At 44.0% G+C, this 22,386-nt stretch overlaps 1 protein-coding gene across 1 annotated transcript; it reads left to right on the forward strand.

The window, feature by feature from the left end:
- Positions 1–14,376: 14,376 nt before the first annotated feature.
- Positions 14,377–14,880, forward strand: LOC109167435. Its single transcript, XM_019316450.1, has one exon. It carries the CDS (start codon positions 14,377–14,379, stop codon positions 14,878–14,880), a length of 504 nt encoding a protein of 167 aa, XP_019171995.1.
- Positions 14,881–22,386: the final 7,506 nt, after the last annotated feature.

The following is a 22,386-nucleotide window of genomic DNA, read 5'->3' on the forward strand; positions in this document are numbered from 1 at the left end:
GTTTGCAATTAGAGTTCTCGCAGCGTCCGGTGTCTTGTCAACTAAAGCACCACCGCTCGCGGCATCAATCATGCTCCTATCACTCGGAAAAAGTCCTTCATAAAAGTATTGAATGAGTAATTGATCACTGATTTGATGGTGTGGGCAGCTTGCACATAACTTTTTGAAACGCTCCCAATATTCATACAATGACTCTCCATTGTTTTGCCGTATTCCACATATTTCCTTTCTAATATTGGCCGCCCTTGAAGCTGGGAAATATTTTTCAAGGAACATTGTCTTCAAGTTGTTCCATGTGGTGATGCTCCCAGAAGGTAGATAGTATAGCCAATCCTTCGCTGAATCTTTCAAAGAAAAGGGAAAGGCTCTTAACTTGATTTGTTCTTCAGTAACCCCAGTGGGTTTCATACTTGAACACACCACATGGAATTCCTTCAAGTGCTTATGAGGGTCTTCACCTGCAAGTCCATGAAAAGAAGGCAAAACATGAATTAATCCAGATTTCAGTTCGAATTGTACATTAGCATCTAGAGCGGGAAAAGTGATGCATAAAGGTTGCTGATCCAAATTTGGAGCTCCAAGCTCTTTTAAAGTCCGATTTTGAGCACCCCCTTCTGAATCAGAATTGTTGGAAGGTTGAGGGTTGGTAGCCAGACCACTAAACTCCAATTTCCTCAAAGCTTGTTTCTTCCACCTGCGTACAGTTCTTTCAATTTTTGGATCGTACGACAAGATTTTTTGATTAGCAGATCGAGTTATAGGCATAAACAAAAAGAAAATATATTGCAGCAATTATGTAAAGGTAACGAAAGAAAATGTTTTTTTTTAAAAAAATTTTTTCGGGACAAATGAAAAAACAAATAAACAAATAAAGAGATAAATAAATAAACACAAAATAAGCTAGAAAAGCTCCCCGGCAACGGCGCCAAAATTTGGTAAGCTGTCGTAGGCTTCCAAATTAAAACCTTACAAACGTAGTAGCGGGAGTAAGGATCGATCCCACGAGGAGTAACTAGTTTAACTTTTGTGCTCAAATTAAAGGTAGGGGGGGGGGGGTTTGGAATATATCGAGAATAAAGATAAAATAAAAGAGAATTTAAATAAACAAGAAGTTTAATTGAACGAATAAAGCAATGAAAATAATATATCGAAAACACTTATAATAGGAGACCTTGGTTAGTAAAGATCCACCGCCGGAATTCAACACTGATCATTGATTAATAAAGTAATTAATATGCAATTGAATATTTGTCGTGAAATTATGTCATTACTGTTTTCCCATAGTTGTAGGTAAATAAAGCACAAGCGGTTTAATTACCCCTAACTACTAAATAATCTAAGACAAGCGCTATAGATTTAATTTAATAGCAGCAATAGGAACTAGGAAAACCGACAAACTAAATAACACAAGCACAAGCGGTTGCATTGAATTTAGGAAAATATTCTACCCGAGACCAATTATCACTAAGCCGTCAATAATTAACCTCAGTTGCTACTGAATATTAGAATAATTTGTAGCACAACATTATATAATATAGCAAATAATTATATCAAATAAATAACTAGTAGGCCTCCCTAGCAATTAAATGATACAACTATTCAAATAATTTAGAAGAATATTTAATACTCAAAATGCATAAAAACATATATATAATAAAGTTAAATAAATAACCTTACAGCGTTATGAACTCCGGGGCTTCAATTCACTAAACCAACTAGAAATTAGCCACAAATGGACATTGATAACAACTTCAACGAATACTATAGAGGAGGGAAGAATGAATCAAGCATGAACATTTTAAAATAGAAATCTTCCACTATTTATATACTTTCCAAAATCAACCTAAGCTATTTTCTATCATCCATTTTCCTCCTTTTGTGCTGAGCCACGAAATCATCCGAAGTTGCTGCTTGTTCTCGCGCCAGTAATCAGTCGATGAAGCTTTCTTTCGTTGCTACCTGCGCCTCACATTCTTTAGGTGGAATTAAAACAAAACATTAGTTAGTATTTGCTAAAGGCTGAGCCACTTAAATAATATATAATATATAGATATATATATAATGCATATATATATATATATATATATATATATATATATATATATATATATATATATATATATATATATATATAGTAGTACGTAATATATATATGTCTCTATAAGTATAGTACGTAATATGTATTATATATATATATATATATATATATATATATATATATATATATATATATATATATATATATATATATATATATTTAATATTGTATATATAAAAAGAACTAATTATAAGACAATATTAAATAACTAATGCAAAATTATTATAAAGATGTACCTAAAATATGGGTGTAAAATATGCCTATCACTATTGCTCTTGGTTTTGTACTTATATACTTATGTATTCTGTTTCGAAAATGGCTTTACAATTTATATCTACTTATGTATGATATTTCACATGTATTGGTGGGTTACCAGCATTATTCGCTGACCGAGCGTCGTCCCATGTTTTATTGTGTTCTTTCAGGTGATGTCTAGGCGTGTGCGCAGTCTAGTGCCTGTTAGCATAGCTTCTCCCGTTGGTTTTATGGCCTATGTGCCACTTTAGTTATAGACTTTGGTGACTTTTGGATAGTTGTAAACAATGCAGATTTTGCCATAGCGTTCATCTTTGTTGGTGAACGTGGCATAACACCCCATGACTTTGATTTATATTTATCAAGTTATCTTTTAGTCTTCCGCTGTGTTTGTTGTTTAGTTTTGTTATCTGCATGTTTTAAGGTTTTTAATTAGCTTGTTTTATGGGGTGTTACAGTTGGTATCAGAGCCTAGGTTTGAGCCTAGGAAGGAGTTAAGTCTAGACTTTCTAAGTGGTTAAGTGCAGTTTGAGACCCTTAAGCGACCTTAAGAATCTAAGTGTTAGGCATAGGACTCTAGGTTGCGCGGTGAGCCGAGAGTTGCTTTCTGTTCTTTGCTTGTTTGTTATCTTTTGGTAACCGTGTTGTTGTTGTAGAAGTTTGCGATGCCTCCCCGACAGCGTACCGCAACGTTTGAAGACGCGAATGAAGTTGTTAAGAAATCTAGGTTGGCCGAATCTAGCAACGCTTCTGGGATGATTGAGCAATGGATCCGGGGCAGCACGTCAACAAAAGTGAGTCCTAGTGCAGCTACCTTGCCGGCATCTCGAGATTTAAGAAGGAATGGGAGAATAGAAGTTGACCATCCGACGGAAGGGTCACCTCAAAGGAAAACGCTTATCCTAAGTGAAGCTCGAACAAGTGACAGTGATGTAGTAATTGGAACCTTTCTCGTGCAGTCCGTCCCAGCAACAATCCTATTCGATTCGGGAGCATCTAACTCGTTCATATCACCCGGGCTCGTGGAAAAGTTGGACTTAATCGGTGGTGTTGGTGTGGAGCTTAACGTTAAGGTGGCATCCGGGGAAGTTAGGATGTGTGACCGTCTCTTTGAGGGCATCAAGATTAACATCAAGGGAGAGGAGTTTCCTAGTGATCTAATCCAGAATGACTTGGACGTGATGGACGTGGTCTTAGGTATGGACTGGCTGGGACGGTTTAGAGCTCAAATCCTGTGTAAAGAGTAGAAAGTGGTGTTACGGGGGCCCAGAGGGAAGAGGGTGTCGTATCGGGGAACGACGGAGAAACCCGGGATCAAGTTAGTATCAATGATAAAGATGAAAATGTACGTGGAGAAAGGCAATGAGCTGTTCTTGTGCTCTGTTGAAAATCTGAAGGCAAAAGGGAATGTAGCTCAGACCATACCCGTTGTCCGTGAATTCCTTGACGTTTTTCCCGAGGAAATACCGGGTATGCCCCCTCCGAGAGAAGTGGAATTCTCAGTGGATCTTATACCGGGCACTGCACCCATTTCCAAGGCCCCATACCGGTTAGCAACGAAGGAAATGCAAGAGCTGAAAACCCAACTACAAGAGCTTTTAGACAAAGGCTACATCTGAGCAAGTACATCGCCATGGGGAGCTCCGGTGTTGTTTGTAAAGAAGAATGATGGTAGTATGAGGTTGTGTATCAACTACCGAAAGCTGAACCAAGTCACCATCAAGAACAAGTACCACCTTCCGCGAATTGACGACTTGTTTGACAAACTCCGTGGCGCAGGAGTGTTTTCCAAGATTGATTTGAGGTCAGGATATCACCAGATAAAGGTGGCAGGCAAAGACATTCCTAAGACCGCATTTCGGACTCGGTACGGTCATTACGAGTTTACGGTGATGCCGTTCGGTTTGACAAACGCCCCTGCAGTGTTTATGGACCTGATGAATAGAGTATTCAAACCTCATCTCGACGACTTTGTGATCGTGTTCATCGAAGATATCCTAGTGTATTCAAGGGATAAAAGAGAACATGTTGCACACCTTCGGACAGTACTCCAGATTCTGAGGGAAAAACAATTATACGCCAAGTTTTCAAAGTGCGAATTTTGGAAGGACAGTGTAGTATTTCTGGTTCATGTGATTGATAGTAGGGGTATTTCTGTGGATCCGGACAAGGTACGGGCAGTGAAGGATTGGACTGTGCCTACATCGGTGGCAGAAGTAAGAAGCTTTCTTTGCTTAGCGGGTTATTATCGAAGGTTTGTTTTGGATTTCGCTAAGGTAGCTCAACCATTGACTAAATTATTAAGGAAAGAAGTGCCTTTCGTTTGGAATCAAGCGTGTGAGTTCGCATTTCGGGAATTGAAGGAGAGGCTCACGTCTACACCAGTTTTAATTTTACCATAAGGAACAGAAGGGTTTGAGGTATACAGCGATGCATCCAAGAAGGGACTAGGTTGTGTGTTGATGCAAAACGGGAGAGTAATTGTGTACGCCTCGCGTCAACTTAAAGTTCACGAAAAGAATTACCCTACCCATAATTTGGAATTGGTCGCCGTAGTGTTTGCTTTGAAGATTTGAAGGCACTATTTGTACGGGGTGCGTTGCAAGGTTTTCACGGATCACAAGAGTCTCAAGTATATCTTCACCCAAAAGGATCTTAACACGCGACAAAGAAGGTGGTTAGAACTCATCAAAGACTATGAGTTGGACATCTAGTACCACGAGGGAAAGGCTAATGTGGTGGCAGACGCTTTAAGCCAGAAATCGAAGCATACCGTCAATTCTATTTGGATAGTAGCTGATGAACTTTGCAAAGAATTCCAACGGTTAGACTTGGAGGTGGTAGAGCAAGGTGAGGTCGAATCGGAAGTCCGTTTTTACAGCTTAAGGGTGGTACCTACATTTCTAGAGGAAATCAGGAAAGAGCAATAGAAAGATGCAAGCTTGATGAAGGCAAGAGATCACCTGATAAAAGGAAAAGGGGGACCGTTTGAGCTGTCTAAGGATGGAGAGATGAGATATAAAGGCCGTTTGTGCGTACCCGCATCTTGTGCGCGGTGGAAACAACAGATTTTGGAAGAAGGTCATAACACGCCCTATTCGGTCCATCCCGGGGGCGACAAGCTGTACAAGGATGTGAAGAGTCACTTCTGGTGGCCTAATCTGAAGAAGGAGGTCGCAGAGTTAGTTGGGGAGTGCCTTAACTGCCAAAAGGTTAAGGCACAGCGTTGTAAGGCCAAAGGATTGGTACAACCATTGGAGGTTCCACAAGGAAAATGGGACTCCATATCTATGGATTTTTTGGGAGGTCTACCGACAACCCGTTCGGGTAAGGACAAAATTTGGGTGATAGTTGATCGATTGACTAAGACTGCTCGCCTTATAGCAATGAAGGAGACCTGGACAATGACGCAATTAGCTCAAGCTTATGTCAATCAAGTGGTGAAATATCATGGAATCCCACGAGACATCATCTCCGATCGTGATCCAAGATTCTTGTCTCAATTCTGGAAGTCTCTGCAGGCGGCTCTTGGAACCAAATTAAATCTCAGTACTGCTTTCTACCTGGCGACTGATGGGCAAACAGAGAGGATGTAACACCCCAGATTTTTAAGACATTTTAAGCTTATATAATAGAGGTAATATCTCATTACATCCCAAAGTGTATCATAAGTGTACGGGGTGCTATGCCACACCTGGGCTAGAGAACCCAGGTGCACAGGCTGTCTAACTAGTATCCATTGAAACACAATGCATAATATGGCGCGCAGGCCGAAAAGGGAAACTAATCTACTTCTACGTTCCAGTTCTAGCGCGCTCCCGTGCTCTAGTCCTCTGTGCCTGAAAGCCAAATATATCTGTTCAGCGAGAGATGCTGGTAACCCACTCCAACGCGTTGAAATACAATACATATAGAGATATATATAGATATGCGAAAACCATTTTGAGCATGAAGATATATCCTACGAACTCTAGCTTTAAAACCGGGAATGACTCGACAGATAAGGCCAGACACAAGCAACAGTTATAACGAGCATATGTAGTTCACAACAGATAAGGCAGATAAGGCAAAGCATAAACAATGATCATAACCCAACATGAACAATCCCCAATATAAATCCCATAGTCACATCCCCCAAGACACTCGTAATCACAACTCGTCCTTGTCACAACACATAACACACTTTGTTGGCGCAACAGGACCAATCGCATGCCCATACATGAGGGTCAGCGCATATAGCTCTGACACGGCCCTACAGCACCCTACCCCGTATCGCAACACGGAGGGGTCGATCGCAACCGACCGATGAACCGCAGCTCATCATAGTGTTTGATTGCAACCAAACAGTGGACCGCAGCCCAAGAGAATGTCATCTGACCGCAGCTAGGAAAAAGGACGAACCGCAGCTCGTGTAGAAACGTTTGATCGCAGCCCAAGAGTATCAATCTGACCGCAGCCAGCTTCTGAACCGCAGCTCAGGATAACCAATCCGATCGCAACCGAATTGGGGTAACACACACACATAACACATAGCAAGCACATGCAACCCACATTACACATTAAGGAAGGGGGAGAAAACGTATAACAAAACCTATGCGTGATCCATCACATACTAAGAATAGTCCTAAGGGGTTCATACTTCTACTACCTAGGTCAACGGGATACCAATTCAACTAGCATGCAATATAATAGACTCATAAACCTACGAACGGCACCCGAAATATCAAACTAGACATAGGCACGATGAACGGAGTCCGTTGGGACACCACGGGGATCGGGGGAACATCAAACAGGGAAGCCGGGATCCCGAGATGGGGGAATTTCCAGCGGGTAGCCAGTGGGTGGGGGCCACCCGCCGGCTGCCCGCCGGAATTACTGTTTCGGGCAGCGGGTCGCCGGCGGGCAGCTGCCCGCCCGCCGGCTACCCGCTGCCGGGCGGTGTTTCACGGCCGTGGGTAGGTGGGGGGTCCCCTACCCCCCACTGACTCTTTTCACACACTTTACGCCCCGGGAACCGTTGTGGAACCCGAAATCATGCTTAGACACTTTACAACGAAATTAACGACAACATGTAGCCAATTAACGAATCAAATACAAGAACCGAACGGCACATAACCTATCATGCTTTTCTAAATATAATCAACACCCAAACAGGCGATTTCCCCACCCGATAACCCAAGAATAAGATCATACGATACAACCTAGGGTTCTAATCACTTTTATATCAACAGGAATACGGTTCGTCTTCTAATTGCAAGATTCGGTAAGAATAACACATAAGCATCAAGAACATCACACAATTATCAGGAACAACACATGATCATCATGAACTCCATATAATTATCAAGAACACCATAATTATCAAGAATCTCCCAATATCAAGATCATCAAGATCCCCCATGGGATCATCACATCAATTACCAATAATAATCATCATAACTCGCCAATATACAATAATATGGGGAAACCCTAAGGGGGAATTATAACTATGAAAATAGGTTTTGTTGAGACATGGGTTACCTCTTAGCCTTAATTAATTCCTTGGCTATGAAGGATCTTTCTTTAAGCTTCCTTGCTTTCTTGATTTCTCCTAAGGGGATTCTTGGAGCTCTTTTGGGGTGGTGGGGCGTTAATCTCGTGGGGAGTTCTAGGTGCCTCTTAAGTCCCCTATTTATATATTTAGGAGTCCTAATTAGGAACTAATATTATAGGTTTGCTAATTCTATTCCTTTTGGAACTAAGGATTGGGCTTAGGGGTTGGGTTTATATATGAGGGCCCATGGACTATGGTGGGCCTTTTTCCCTAATTAATCATTATAATTTATTCTTTCTCTTGGGCTATTGATTAATTAGTAAAATGGTTTTAGGGGTCGTAACACGGGGTGTTACACTCCCCCCCCCCCCCTTACAAGGGGCTTCGTCCCCGGAGCCCGGTGTTATAGTCCATCCTTTCACCCCTAGACACCTCGTAGCTCGGCCTCCTGATTAGGGTTGCGGCCTTACGTTTGTCTTGGCTTGGGGTAGGCTGAACTTTTGATGGTGTTGTGATAGAGAAGTTCCGGGTGTACCTCGGTTTCCTGCGCTGGAACTGGACGCCCCACGATTGCCCAGGGCGGCCTCGATTGCTGCCACCCTCTGATCGAGTGCGCGTGTGGTGCGAATCAAGGATGAGAACCCTTCTTCCATGATTTGGTTCTGTCGGTTGAGTTGTGCGAGAATGCGCTCATTGACCGAACCCTCGTCCTGTCCCCTCGGGTCCCCTCCTGACCGTGGGTGCACTGACGGGTTAGGCCCGTCGTCCTCCTCCTGTTCCTCATTTCCCTCCGAGCCCCCACAATCTTGCATGGCTCGCTTGAGCTTCTTGTTGAAGATGTCCAACCGGTCAACCAATTCTCTCCGCTCTTCCTCGGGTTTCTGGCAAATTTCTTCGAGGGTGAGGTAATGTCCCCCTTCGGTGTAGTAGATGTCGTTGCGGCGAAGGTTTTGAGCATTGAAAACCATACCATTGGCGGTTTTGACCTCGGTGTGGCTTAGGTCCACCCCTTTCTTTTCCATGATCCAACTTAGGATCATCCCGTAGGGTAGACTAAGCCGGTTGTTTGTCTTGCAGAATTCCATGTGCTTTAGCATGAGTGCCGGCAGGTTGAACTTGATTTTATGTTTCAAGAGATAAGCAAAGGTGCACTCTAGGCTCCCTACGTCCTTGCTTTTATTATTGGTGGGCAAGAGGCTATCGGTTACAATCATAACCAATATCTTTTGTTCTGCCGATAGCCACTTCCGGCTTGGCCGTGTGGCCGAGGTGAACCCGTACTCCTTCCCGAGTAGGTACCCGAGGTAGTCCTTGTATCCTATATTTTGGGTATCAATCCACCCCTTTCGGTCATAGTTAGACACACCCGTGGTGGTCAATTTCAAGAGCTTGGCCAAACGGCCTTCGGAAAGCACAATTTCCTTGCCACGGACTTTGGTGGTGATTTCTACCTTGTCACCCCATTTGGTGGCTACAAGGTGTTGATAGAACTCCTTCACCAATTCGGGGTACGTATCCCCTTTGATGGTGAGATACGTATCTAAAAGCCCTTGATGTTTGAGCATATCAACCAATTCCGGAGAGAATTGGTCGGGTTCAAGTGCTTTACCTCCGATCACGGTGTAATCGGCGTTGCTCCACTCCGGGGTACGGGTTCCGAGGGGTTTCTTTGGCATCGTGGTGCTTTGGTTGGTAGCGACGTTTTCCGGCGTTTTTTCGGCGATCTTCTTTTCCGGCGAGGCGACGGCGGTTTTCCGGCGAGTTTTCCGGTGGGCCTCCGGCGTGTTTTCCGGCGAGATGGCGGTGGTATTCTGGCACGATTTTTCCGGCGGGGTCTCCGACGGTGTGGCGTCGCGAGGTGGTGGCGGCTAGGCGGTTCTGGGTTGGTGCGACGGCGTGGGGGTGGCGTTTGGGCAGCGGGTTGCAGCTGGGTGGCGTTCGGGTGGATAGCGGGTGGTCTCCGGTGGCTCGGTTTGGACTGCGGCGAGGCGGGGCGAGGTCGGCGGGGAGTGGCCGGGCAGTGGCGGCGTCCGATTGGCGATGGCGTGAGGTGATTGTGGGTGGTTGCTATGGTGGGGCAGCGGGGTGTGTGAGAGGGAGGAGGAGAGGGAGTGGGGAGGAAGAAGAAGAAGAAGAAGGGTTTTTGATTTGGGGTTTTTGTGGGTTTTAGGGATTTGGAGGGGTTTAACAAGGGAGTATTCCCTTGAGGTTTCAAGAAACACTCATGGCTTAGTGGTTGAGGCTTTAACTTGTAGAGGGGAGGTTCAAGGTTCTATTCCTAATGGTAACATTAAGTATTTCTTGATGGTGTGGTTTTTGTCTTTTTCCTTGTTTCGTCCTTTAGTGGAGGGAAGGTTGGGTTGATAGTTTAACTTGTGTTTTACCTTTGTAGTGGAAATTGGAATTTGATCAAAAATCTTTATTCATAATAATTCCGAAATAGCTAAGCTAAGTGGTCTTTATGACAAAAGAGGGGGGTGGTTACAAGGGGGTGTGACGGCTTATCCTAGATAGTATTCGTCTTCTTGGTTTTCTTCTGCGGGGTCCGTATGGTCCTCGTCTTCCGGGATTGGGTTTCCCCTCCCGAGGTCCTCCTCGTTCCCGAGGTTGGCTTGAGTGTGGCTCATGACAAATACTTTCCCGGGAGCGCCGTAACTCCCTTGATGATCGGTGCCCCCGTGTTGACCCACGGTGGCGGGGCGTGGTCTTTGAGGTCGAGTGCACTGGAAGGCCTTGTGTCCTTCCTCCCCGCAGTTGAAGCATCGCCAGGGATTGCCCGCGCAATCCTTGCCCCTGTGGCTTTTGTTGCATCTTGGGCAAGGGAAGCTTCTTGGATTAGCTTCGTTGTTTCCCAGGGGCGGTCTTTGGTTGGTCGGGTTGTTCGTCCTTGTGCCGGTGTCGTTTCTCGTTCTTTTCACTGGCGGTGCCCCACTTCCGGTGTTTCTTCTTCGTATTTGTTCCTGAACTCCGCGTTGGAGTAGTTGGATTCGATAGAGATTCGCGGCACTGGAGTAAGCTTCGTTGAGGGTCCGAGGTCTGCTTACCACTAGCGCCTTCCGAGCTTCGAAGTTGAGGCCCGACACGAATCTTTCTATCTTGGTTACCTCGGTGGGGACTAGCTCTGGTGCGAAGCGTGCCAGCTCGAGGAATCGTTTATGGTATTCCATGACGGTGGCCGTTCCTTGTTTTAGATGAAGGAACTCTTCGTACATGGATGCCTTTACGTGGGTTGGGTAGAATCTCTCTCGTAGTCGTGTCTTGAGGTTCTCCCAATTGAACCCCGGTTCTTGTTGATAAGTGGGTCCCTCGTGGATCCACCAGAGATCGGCCTCGTGCCCGAAGTAGAACGAGGCTATCTCTACGCGGCTTTCCTCCGGGCATTCTACTACCCCAAAAATCTTGTCAAGGGTTCGGATCCATTCTTCTAGGACCGCGGGATCCTCTTCTCCCGAAAACGTGGGTGGTCGGTGATTTGAAACTTGTTGGGCGACGTCTGAGTTTGCGTTTGATGGAGGTGGTGGGGGCCTGTTGTTGCGAAGGGCCGCGTCACTTAGTACCTGTGCGACTTGTGTCAGCTGTCGTAGGGTTTGGGTCAAGGGGTCGTCTGTGGCGGGCTCTGGAGTTCTTGATTGCCTTCTGTTCGGTGCCATGCTATCGTCTTTCTGGTCAGTGTTCATAAGAACGTTAAATTAGAGTCTGACGTACTTCTTATGAAGTGATAAGTGGGGAAGGGTTTTTGAATGAGGAAGGGTAAAGTGTAGAGAAGTTATGTGTAGGTTTCACAATCTCACCGCGCGTCCTAAGATTCCTGAGTCCTATGTTCCTAGGTACCTAGAGTTCAAGCCTAATGTCCTAAAGTCCCGTCTTAAGAGTCTTTTCCTAGGGTCAAACTTAGGCTCTGATACCAACTGTAACACCCCAGATTTTTAAGACATTTTAAGCTTATATAATAGAGGTAATATCTCATTACATCCCAAAGTGTATCATAAGTGTACGGGGTGCTATGCCACACCTGGGCTAGAGAACCCAGGTGCACAGGCTGTCTAACTAGTATCCATTGAAACACAATGCATAATATGGCGCGCAGGCCGAAAAGGGAAACTAATCTACTTCTACGTTCCAGTTCTAGCGCACTCCCGTGCTCTAGTCCTCTGTGCCTGAAAGCCAAATATATCTGTTCAGCGAGAGATGCTGGTAACCCACTCCAACGCGTTGAAATACAATACATATAGAGATATATATAGATATACGAAAACCATTTTGAGCATGAAGATATATCCTACGAACTCTAGCTTTAAAACCGAGAATGACTCGACAGATAAGGCCAGACACAAGCAACAGTTATAACGAGCATATGTAGTTCACAACAGATAAGGCAGATAAGGCAAAGCATAAACAATGATCATAACCCAACATGAACAATCCCCAATATAAATCCCATAGTCACATCCCCCAAGACACTCGTAATCACAACTCGTCCCTGTCACAACACATAACACACTTTGTTGGCGCCACAGGACCAATCGCATGCCCATACATGAGGGTCAGCGCATCATACCACAGGACCAATCGCCTGCCCCGTATCGCAACACAGAGGGGTCGATCGCAACCGACCGATGAACCGCAGCTCATCATAGTGTTTGATTGCAACCAAACAGTGGACCGCAGCCCAAGAGAATGTCATCTGACCGCAGCCAGGAAAAAGGACGAACCGCAGCTCGTGTAGAAACGTTTGATCGCAACCAAACGGTGGACCGCAGCCCAAGAGTATCAATCTGACCGCAGCCAGCTTCTGAACCGCAGCTCAGGATAACCAATCCGATCGCAACCGAATTGGGGTAACACACACACATAACACATAGCAAGCACATGCAACCCACATTACACATTAGGAAGGGGGAGAAAACGTATAACAAAACCTATGCGTGATCCATCACATACTAAGAATAGTCCTAAGGGATTCATACTTCTACTACCTAGGTCAACGGGATACCAATTCAACTAGCATGCAATATAATAGACTCGTAAACCTACGAACGGCACCCGAAATATCAAACTAGACATAGGCACGATGAACGGAGTCCGTTGGGACAACACGGGGATCGGGGGAACATCAAACGGGGAAGCCGGGATCCCGAGATGGGGGAATTTCCAGCGGGTAGCCGGTGGGTGGGGGCCACCCGCCGGCTGCCCGCCGGAATTACTGTTCCGGGCAGCGGGTCGCCGGCGGGCAGCTGCCCGCCCGCCGGCTACCCGCTGTCGGGCGGTGTTTCACGGCCGTGGGTAGGTGGGGGGTCCCCTACCCCCCACCTTCCCCCCCACTGACTCTTTTCACACACTTTACGCCCCGGGAACCGTTGTGGAACCCGAAACCATGCTTAGACACTTTACAACGAAATTAACGACAACAAGTAGCCAATTAACGAATCAAATACAAGAACCGAACGGCACATATCCTATCATGCTTTTCTAAATATAATCAACACCCAAACATGCGATTTCCCCACCCGATAACCCAAGAAAAAGATCATACGATACAACCTAGGGTTCTAATCACTTTTATATCAACAGGAATACGGTTCGTCTTCTAATTGCAAGATTCGGTAAGAATAACACATAAGCATCAAGAACATCACACAATTATCAGGAACAACACATGATCATCACGAACTCCATATAATTATCAAGAACACCATAATTATCAAGAATCTCCCAATATCAAGATCATCAAGATCCCCCATGGGATCATCACATCAATTACCAATAATAATCATCATAACTCGCCAATATACAATAATATGGGGAAACCCTAAGGGGGAATTATAACTATGAAAATAGGTTTTGTTGAGACATGGGTTACCTCTTAGCCTTAATTAATTCCTTGGCTATGAAGGATCTTTCTTTAAGCTTCCTTGCTTTCTTGATTTCTCCTAAGGGGATTCTTGGAGCTCTTTTGGGGTGGTGGGGCGTTAATCTCGTGGGGAGTTCTAGGTGCCTCTTAAGTCCCCTATTTATATATTTAGGAGTCCTAATTAGGAACTAATATTATAGGTTTGCTAATTCTATTCCTTTTGGAACTAAGGATTGGGCTTAGGGGTTGGGTTTATATATGAGGGCCCATGGACTATGGTGGGCCTTTTTCCCTAATTAATCATTATAATTTATTCTTTCTCTTGGGCTATTGATTAATTAGTTAAATGGTTTTAGGGGTCGTAACACGGGGTGTTACAGAGGACTATACAGACTATCGAAGATATGTTGAGAGCTTGTATGCTAGATTTCCAAGGGTCTTGGGAGGACCATTTGGATCTAATCGAGTTTTCCTACAACAACTGTTATCATTCGAGCATACACATGGCGACTTATGAAGCCCTCTACGGTCAGAAGTGTCGCAGTCCGCTATGTTGGGAGGATTTAGTCAACCCGATAGTGTTGGGGACCGCAATATTTGCTTGACACAACTGAGAAGATTAAACAGATTCAAGGAAGGATGAAAGCGGCTCAAGATCGCCAAAAGTCCTATGCCGATTTGTCTAGAAGGCAAGTGGATTTCCCGGTTGTGGATAAAGTTTGGTTGAAGGTATCTCCCACCCGGGGAGTGATGCGGTTTGGAAAGAAAGGAAAGTTGAGCCCCAGGTTTATAGGTGCGTATGAAATCCTTGAGAGGGTTGGAAATTTGGCCTATCGTTTAGCGTTGCCTTTGGAATTGGAGAGAGTGCACGATGTGTTCCACGTATCGCAGATCAAGAGATATGTTCACGACCCAGCTCATGTCTTACCATCAGAAGAGATACCTTTAGATGAAGACTTGACCTATGAGGAAAGGCCGCTCAGAATTCTGGATTTCAAGATGCGGGATACACGTAGGAAGTCTGTAAAGATAATAAAGGTTTGGTGGAAGGATCATGGGGTTGAGGAAGCTACTTGGGAGCTGGAGTCCACCATGCGAGAGCAGTATCCAGAGTTGTTCTCGGCAGGTACCTCGTCTTCGTAGTTTTTTGCTTGCCTTGTGTGTTTGCTTGCTTAGCTTGTTGCCTTGTTGTTTAGTTAGCTTAGTAGTTGGTGTTTGGGAGTTAGTTGTCTAGTTCTTAGTTGTTGACTAGAAGTTGGTGTTTGTGTTGGGGCTAGAGTTCTTGATGTACAATCCATCCGTTTGTTAAACTCTTGTCAATCCTTGATTTAATATGCCTTTATTCTTGTTTTGAAACTCTTGTGAAATCTTTTGAGTTTTGACCATAAGAGCTTGTTTTTGAACCTCTTGTCACAATGTTGTTTCCTATCACCGTTTGCTTTTAATTCGTCGTACCCAAGCTTCGTGGACGAAGCTTCTTTGAAGGGGGAGAGGATGTGACACCCCAAAATTCAAATTCAATTAACGGATTAATTGAGTAATTAATCCTATTTCAATTAGTGAATTAATTCCTAAAATCCTGAAAATTCAATACTTGGGGACTAATAATTGACTAGTCAACCCCAAAGTCAAAGTTGTACCTTGAGCTTTGTAAGGAGTTCCCTTGTTCCTTACATTTCCTAATGTTAGTAAGGGCATTCTTGACCTTTCACATGGTGTTAGTATTGTAACCTAACCTAGTAGACCATCTTCATTCTATCCCTACACTTTCTAAAAATCTAGCTCCACCTTCTCTCTAAAAGGTGAGTAGCTTTTCTTCCAAGCCAAGTTGGAACCTTGCCAAGACTTCAAGAGTTGCTTTCAAGATTCAACCTTTCTTATATTTGGGCATCTAGGAGGGTAAGATCTAAGTTCATCTTGTGTTTTTGGTTTTATCTAAGGTGTCTTTTATTAAAGCTAGGATCTTTATGATCTTTTGGTTTGTTCTTGAAGTGGGTTTGGAAAGTGAGCCTTGTGAGGAGCTTTTTGAGGTGTGAAGTGAAGTTTTTAGTCTTCAAGAGGTAACCCATGCTCTACAAAACCTATTTTGCTAACCTATATGTGATTTCTTGGATTCTACATGTGTTTTTGCTATGAAATGTGAGTGTTTGTGCATGATCTTGTGAAAATGCATATCTAGAGCTTGTGTTTAGGGTTCTTGTGTGCCATTCCTTGGCATTTCCTTTGATTCAAGTCATTTTGTTGTATTTGGTGAGATTTGGGATGTTTTGGACTTGAATTTGAGTTGGAGATGAAAAATCTGCGAAGTGTTGTTTTGAGGTACAGGAATGTACCCGAGGGCGGAAGGCGGGAAGGGGTCTAACCCGCCGCCCACCCACGGGGTACAATGGTGGAGTAGCCTGTACCCGCGGGCGGAACCGCGGGTAGAGGCCTACCTGTGGGCCCACCTGCGGGTACGTAATGTTGGTTGTTTGGGGATTTGTTTCCCGTGATTCTTTTGACTCGGTAATTGGTCTTTGGACTTCCCGATGTTCTTTTGTGGAACTATTTGGGTGTCTTCTTGATGTTTTGTATGTCTAGAACTATATGGTATGATTCCATGTAGGTCTTTGGTGTCTTGAATCGTGCTAAGTGTTCAACATTGTGTTCCGTTAAACCGTGATGAGTCTTGTGTGTTCTTCGGAACTATCTTTGGTTTACCCGTTTGATAAGCATGCTAGTTCGGTGTTTAAATGCTAGCGTGTGTGTTGTTTGTACCTTCTCATTGGTTGATGATAACTTGTGTTATTCATCGTTGTTGTTGTTGGACTGTGTTCCATTCGTTGATTGAGTATGGTTTCATATCTTCGTTGTGATCCATTGATTGATTCCTATTGTGGTGTGATGTGTGTGTGGCTTTACCTGGATTGCACGATTAGTGGAATGGGACACTAGTCACCAAGGTATTGCAGCGGTCCTCGTGGTGGCCGTGACGTGATTGTGGAGTTTGTGACCTTTGTGTAAGGTTCACGTATTTCTTGGGAGGCATGTGTTGCCGTGTGTGTGTACGGTACTTCGTGTACAATGAAATTGGTGGTCTCGTTGGCGGTCGTTGGCGGATGAGGACGACGGTCCTCGGAGGGAAAAGGTTGGACTTGGTTGTACAGGGGTCCTGGAGGTAATGGTTGGAAAGAAGATACAAGGTTGGGGGTAGCCATAAGGTTGGAACCGGGCATAAGGAAGGCATATCAACTCGTGATGGGTGATGTCACGAGGGCTTGTGTAGCCATTGTGGTGAGTTCTTCTCTTGTGACGTGTGTAGTCACAAAGGCATGTGTTTCCTTGGCATGTGTTGCCGTTGGGTGAGTCTTATTCCTTTGTGTTGTGCTTGTCAGGTTTTGATCTATTGAGTGATGATAGATCATGCCTTGACTCTTCTTGTGAGTCATGTTGCTCCTTATGGTCTTGGGATGTGTTCCCGTGTTGTTGTTGAGAGTGTTGAGTCTTGTGTTGACTATTGCTATTGGTTTTGTACTTATATACTTATGTATTCCATTTTGAAAATGGCTTTACAATTTATATCTACTTATGTATGATATTTCACATGTATTGGTGGGTTACCAGCATTATTCGCTGACCGGACGTCGTCCCATGTTTTATTGTGTTCTTTCAGGTGATGTCTAGGCGAGTGCGCAGTCTAGTGCCTGTTAGCATAGCTTCTCCCGTTGGTTTTATGGCCTGTGTGCCGCTTTAGTTATAGACTTTGGTGACTTTTGGATAGTTGTAAACAATGCAGATTTTGCCGTAGCGTTCATCTTTGTTGGTGAACGTGGCATAACACCCCATGACTTGGATTTACATTTATCCAGTTATCTTTTAGTCTTCCACTGTGTTTGTTGTTTAGTTGTGTTATCTGCATGTTTTAAGGTTTTTAATTAGCCTGTTTTAGGAGGTGCTACACGTAGTGCCTGTCGTGTCTGAGTTGCCCCTTAGCCAAAGATCTAGGGCCCCTATTTATAGCAGGCACCCATCCCCCTTTGGCGTCCACGTGTCCCACGTTGCCACTCCCCTCTCCGCTTGTTTGTCGCCCTCTACGTCACGTTATCCGTCCTTCTAGGTTTCCCGCGCCCTTGCCACCTTTCTCACACGACCCCCGACCCACCATGCTCGGCGCACCCGCCCGCCCCCTGCGTGCGGGTGCCGCCCGACACCCCGGCGCGCTGGAGCGCCTCGGCCGCGCTCCGGGCGCGCTAGGTTGCTGCGGCCGGCCGGGGCCAGCGCCCTTGTCCGGCCAGGGAGCCGGCTTTGGCCACCCCAGCGCGCCGGGGCGCTAGGGCCACGCTGGGGTCACGACCCCCGGCCGGGGCGAGCGCCCCGGCCGGCGCCCTTGTCCGGCCACCAGCGCCGGCCCCCGCCCCGGGCCGGCTATGGCCACCCCAGCGCGCCGGGGCGCTAGGGCCACGCTGGGCTGCGCTCCGGCCGCGCTGGGCTCACGATCCCCAGCCAGGGCCAGTGCCCCGGCCAGCGTCGGGCAGTGCCGGCGACCCCTCCTGACTTCCGGCCCAATCTCCTTGCCTCCCCCTGTCGGCCTAGTCTCCTTGCTTCACCCCGTCGGCCCAGTCTCCTTGCTTCACCATGTCGGCCTAATAACGTAGGCTCTCTGCGTCCATGGCCCACCTCCAATATCCCCATCAAAACTAATGCAAGTTTTCCATCACCTTGCTTGCTTAAGCCTTAAACCTTGCTTGCCCTCCAGCAATGACATATAAGCATAGAAATTTTCCTTCATGACTGTAGGGCGAGATAATAGAGCTACTTAGCATATCACAAAGTCACAAATTACTTTATTCTTCATAAGAAATAAGCTAAGGATCCTCATAATTACCGTCAATAGGTTAAAAAAGGAAGCCTTTACTTCTTCTTTTTTTTGAAATTACAGAAACACTTCACGAAAAGATCTAAGTTCAGAACACAAAGAATACAAGACAAAAGGTTTTGGAGCCACTCCACATCCATGATCAAACATAATGACCAATTCCCTAGTTAAGACGTACATGAGTAACTCGATTCGTATGCAGCAAATTAGATGTCATCTACGACATTATAACCAACAAGGTTAAGTATAGACTTCTGCACTAGGAAGACAAAGTTTGCATTAGGAGATGCACGAGGGAAGCACATCAACTCCCTTAGGATATTCATCCCCATTAAGGCATATGTTATACTGCATGCGGGGTGAATAACAACTCTCTCAGCTCCAATGTAGGGCATTTGGAGAAGAAACTTCACAAAAAGAACTTCAAGCCTAGATCCATTAAATCCATCAATCTTCATTGTTCTAAGCATCTTCATATCCTGATTAATAAAGTAACAGTTTGGATCCTCCAAATACTTCAAAGTACCTTCTTCAAATTGGCTTCATGCCTACAACTCAACATACAAGAAACAAAAATCACCATACAATGAGATTGAGAACTTGAAAGAAACAAAGAAATAATAAAAATCATGATCGTTAAAAATAAACTAACTCAATCGTACGTATCATTGCTGCTCCAATACCTAATTCACATAGGTTGGGAGATTTTTGAAACAATGTTATAGCAGTGGCGATCTACTTCTCACAACTAAAACTCAAGTCATGCAGCTCCATTACTTGCAACTTTATTGCAGTCGAAGAATTAAGCACGGTTGCCGCAACATCTCCACGCTAGAAAAAGAAAAGAGAAAACAGTACAAATTAGCCCAAGCCAGACAAGAACTTTTAACTTTAAATTATAAAATCCTTAGCTTAGATCCATTTGTACCAAGTAAAGCTACGCGAGATAGATTATATTCTTACCCACAAGAAACTGACTCCAGACAAACAAAGAGTCTTAGGTCTACGAAATTGAAGTGAAAGCTATCTTGTTCAAACCCAGAATAAGCACTAATGTGAGACAAGCTTTCAAGTTTGGGAGCAATGATCTTAAATTTATCCATCCCTTGACAATCTCCAAGGAAAGCGAGCTTCTCAAGATTAGGAATAGTAGAGGCAACTCTATTGACACTCCACTTAAACTCAACGCTATAGAAAACTAATGAAGCTACTTTGGAGAATATACAGCGAGCATTTGCTGGGAAATCTACAAGGAAACTATCGAGTTTGAGCCGCTTAATTGTGGGGCACGACAATATACAAACTGGCAGCTTAAACGTGCTTCCAAGAACAAAGAATTGCAAGGCCAGTACTTCAATACCATTTGTTGATAGAAAGTGACACCACCGCTCTATATCAGATTGCTGCAGCTTAGGCTCTAAGAAGATGTTTAAAATGAAGCCCATAACCTTTTTTGTTTTTGAAATTACACAAACACTTGATTAACTAGCAAGATCTAATAAAGTTCATAACACAGAATAGAAGACAGGGCTTTGGAGCCACTCTACATGCATGATAAAAAATAATGACCAATTCACAAGTTAAGACATGAATAACTCAATGCGCATGCAGCAAAAAATTAGATGTCATCTACAACCACTACAAGAAAAATCACGAATCACGACGGAAACATTGCGACAGAGGGTAATCCGTTGTCGATTCGCAACGGTTTTTGCGACAGAACATGTTCTGTCACGATTTTGCGTCGGAAATGTTAACGAAAATCAATTCTGTAGCAATTTTTGGCGCAAAGTGAGAAAAAGGCCAAGAAATTTTGGCGCCCACATTTTGGTGACGGATTTTGCGACGGAATTAAGTTCTGTCACCACAACGGCGACGGAAAAGGCAACGATTGATGGTGCCGTTGCGGTTTTGCTACAGAATCCGCGACAAAAATAATTCCGTTGCAATATTTGGCGCAAACTCGAAAATATTCTCACGTAATCTTTACACAAAGAGATTGACGACAGAGGCTTACGACGGAATTTGCCACGAGACTTTTTTCCGTCGCGAAAGTATATAAATTTTGAAGTAAAGTTTATTTTTGCTACAAAATGGGACGACAGAATCAATTCCGTCACCAATATGTTGACACATTGGCAACAGAAAATGCGACACCCTATATGTCTGTCGCGCTATGACGATGGAATCGGCAACGAAAATTAGTTATGTTGCAGTGTTTGGTGCAATGGTAGATTTGACGCTTGAGGTTGGCGACGGAACATACGACGACCGTTCATTCCGTCACTGAAATAATAAATTTTTAAGTAAAGTTTATTTTTGCTACAGAATGCGATGACAAAATCAATTCCGTCGCCAATATGAAAATTAATTCTGTTGAATATTTTTACTAAATTTCATTCATTTTAAAATAATAATTATTTATTTTTATGCTAGTAGAAACTTTTATTTCCACTATTGTGATAAAAACAGTGCGATTATATTATATTCTGCTTATTGAGTTGATGTTTGAAATACTTTTATTATATATTATAATCTTATTTGTTTTAATTTTTATTTTATTTTGTTTCTATTTTAACTAATTTTTAGGAAAAGCAACTTGGTCGTCGTCCATCATATTTTGAATTATTCAAGCATACACATACCAAACAACATGATGGTCAAACATTTATAGTTGAAAAAGACAAACAAATCCATGTAAGTTTAATCTTGATTTTCCTTGAATGTATATGAATTTTTATAAAAATTGTACTAATTCTTTAAATTTTTGCAGGAATAAATTGCATTGCAACGGATTTTCAAAAAAAAAAAAAAAATTGCATTGCAACGGGAGGTATTAACACAAAATGGAGAAGAAGTAAATGAGAGTCAATTGTACTATGATGCAGTTGGCGGACATGATAAAAAAAAAAGAGTTTATGGACTTGGCTCATATGGTACATTCATTCGTAGTCCAATAAATGCTAACACATTAGACAATATAGAATCAACCTCGCAGCCATCAGAGAATGCTAATTCTGCTAAGGTCCTCGATGAGATTGAGAATTTGAAGGCTTCTATGGTTCTTATGCAGCAAAATTAAATGCTCTTCAGAGTGAGAGAGCTGGTACTTCATCATCACCCTCATCACGACCGAATTCACATTGATTTAATTTTTCTTTTATGAATTACTATATTGTTGTTTATACATTTATTTGGCATTTGACTACAACATATTATATTGTATTTTAGTGGGGATGAAACTGAAGCTTGATTACAATTCTCTCTTTTTTCTCTCTATCCCTACGTATTAGGGTTTCGAAATACATCCCTGATATCTAGGGTTCCAGCAACGTTTCCGGCGAGTGTCTTCTGTGATTGATAACTGCGTGTGTCGTCTGGCTGTCTGCTTCCGATGGACGTCTAAGAGATAATAGAGGGCACATCCCAAATTTTGAATCAAGATGAGGAGGTGGGGGTGCAGTTCGACGAGGAGATTGATGGCGGGGTGGTGCATGGTGGACAACGACTAACATGGGCTCTTGTTGGTCAATTCTTGACTGACCGGAACCTGAAAGTGGAGATTATGAAGAGGGTGATGGCTTCAGCATGGCGCCCCTTGATGGGCATTGAGATCACTGATGTGCGTCCGGGACTGTATTTGTTTACCTTCTTCGACGAAGCCGACCGGCGTCGGGTTCTGGAGGAGGGGCCCTGGGCTTTCGAGAATGCGTTGTTCCTTTGTCAACCATTAGAAGGGGATGAGGACCCAGCTACACTGGAGGTGAGCACTGTTGATTTTTGGGTCTAGGTCT

Source organism: Ipomoea nil, unplaced genomic scaffold (genome assembly GCF_001879475.1).
Source record: "Ipomoea nil cultivar Tokyo-kokei standard unplaced genomic scaffold, Asagao_1.1 scaffold3162, whole genome shotgun sequence".
Classification (NCBI taxonomy): domain Eukaryota; kingdom Viridiplantae; phylum Streptophyta; class Magnoliopsida; order Solanales; family Convolvulaceae; genus Ipomoea; species Ipomoea nil.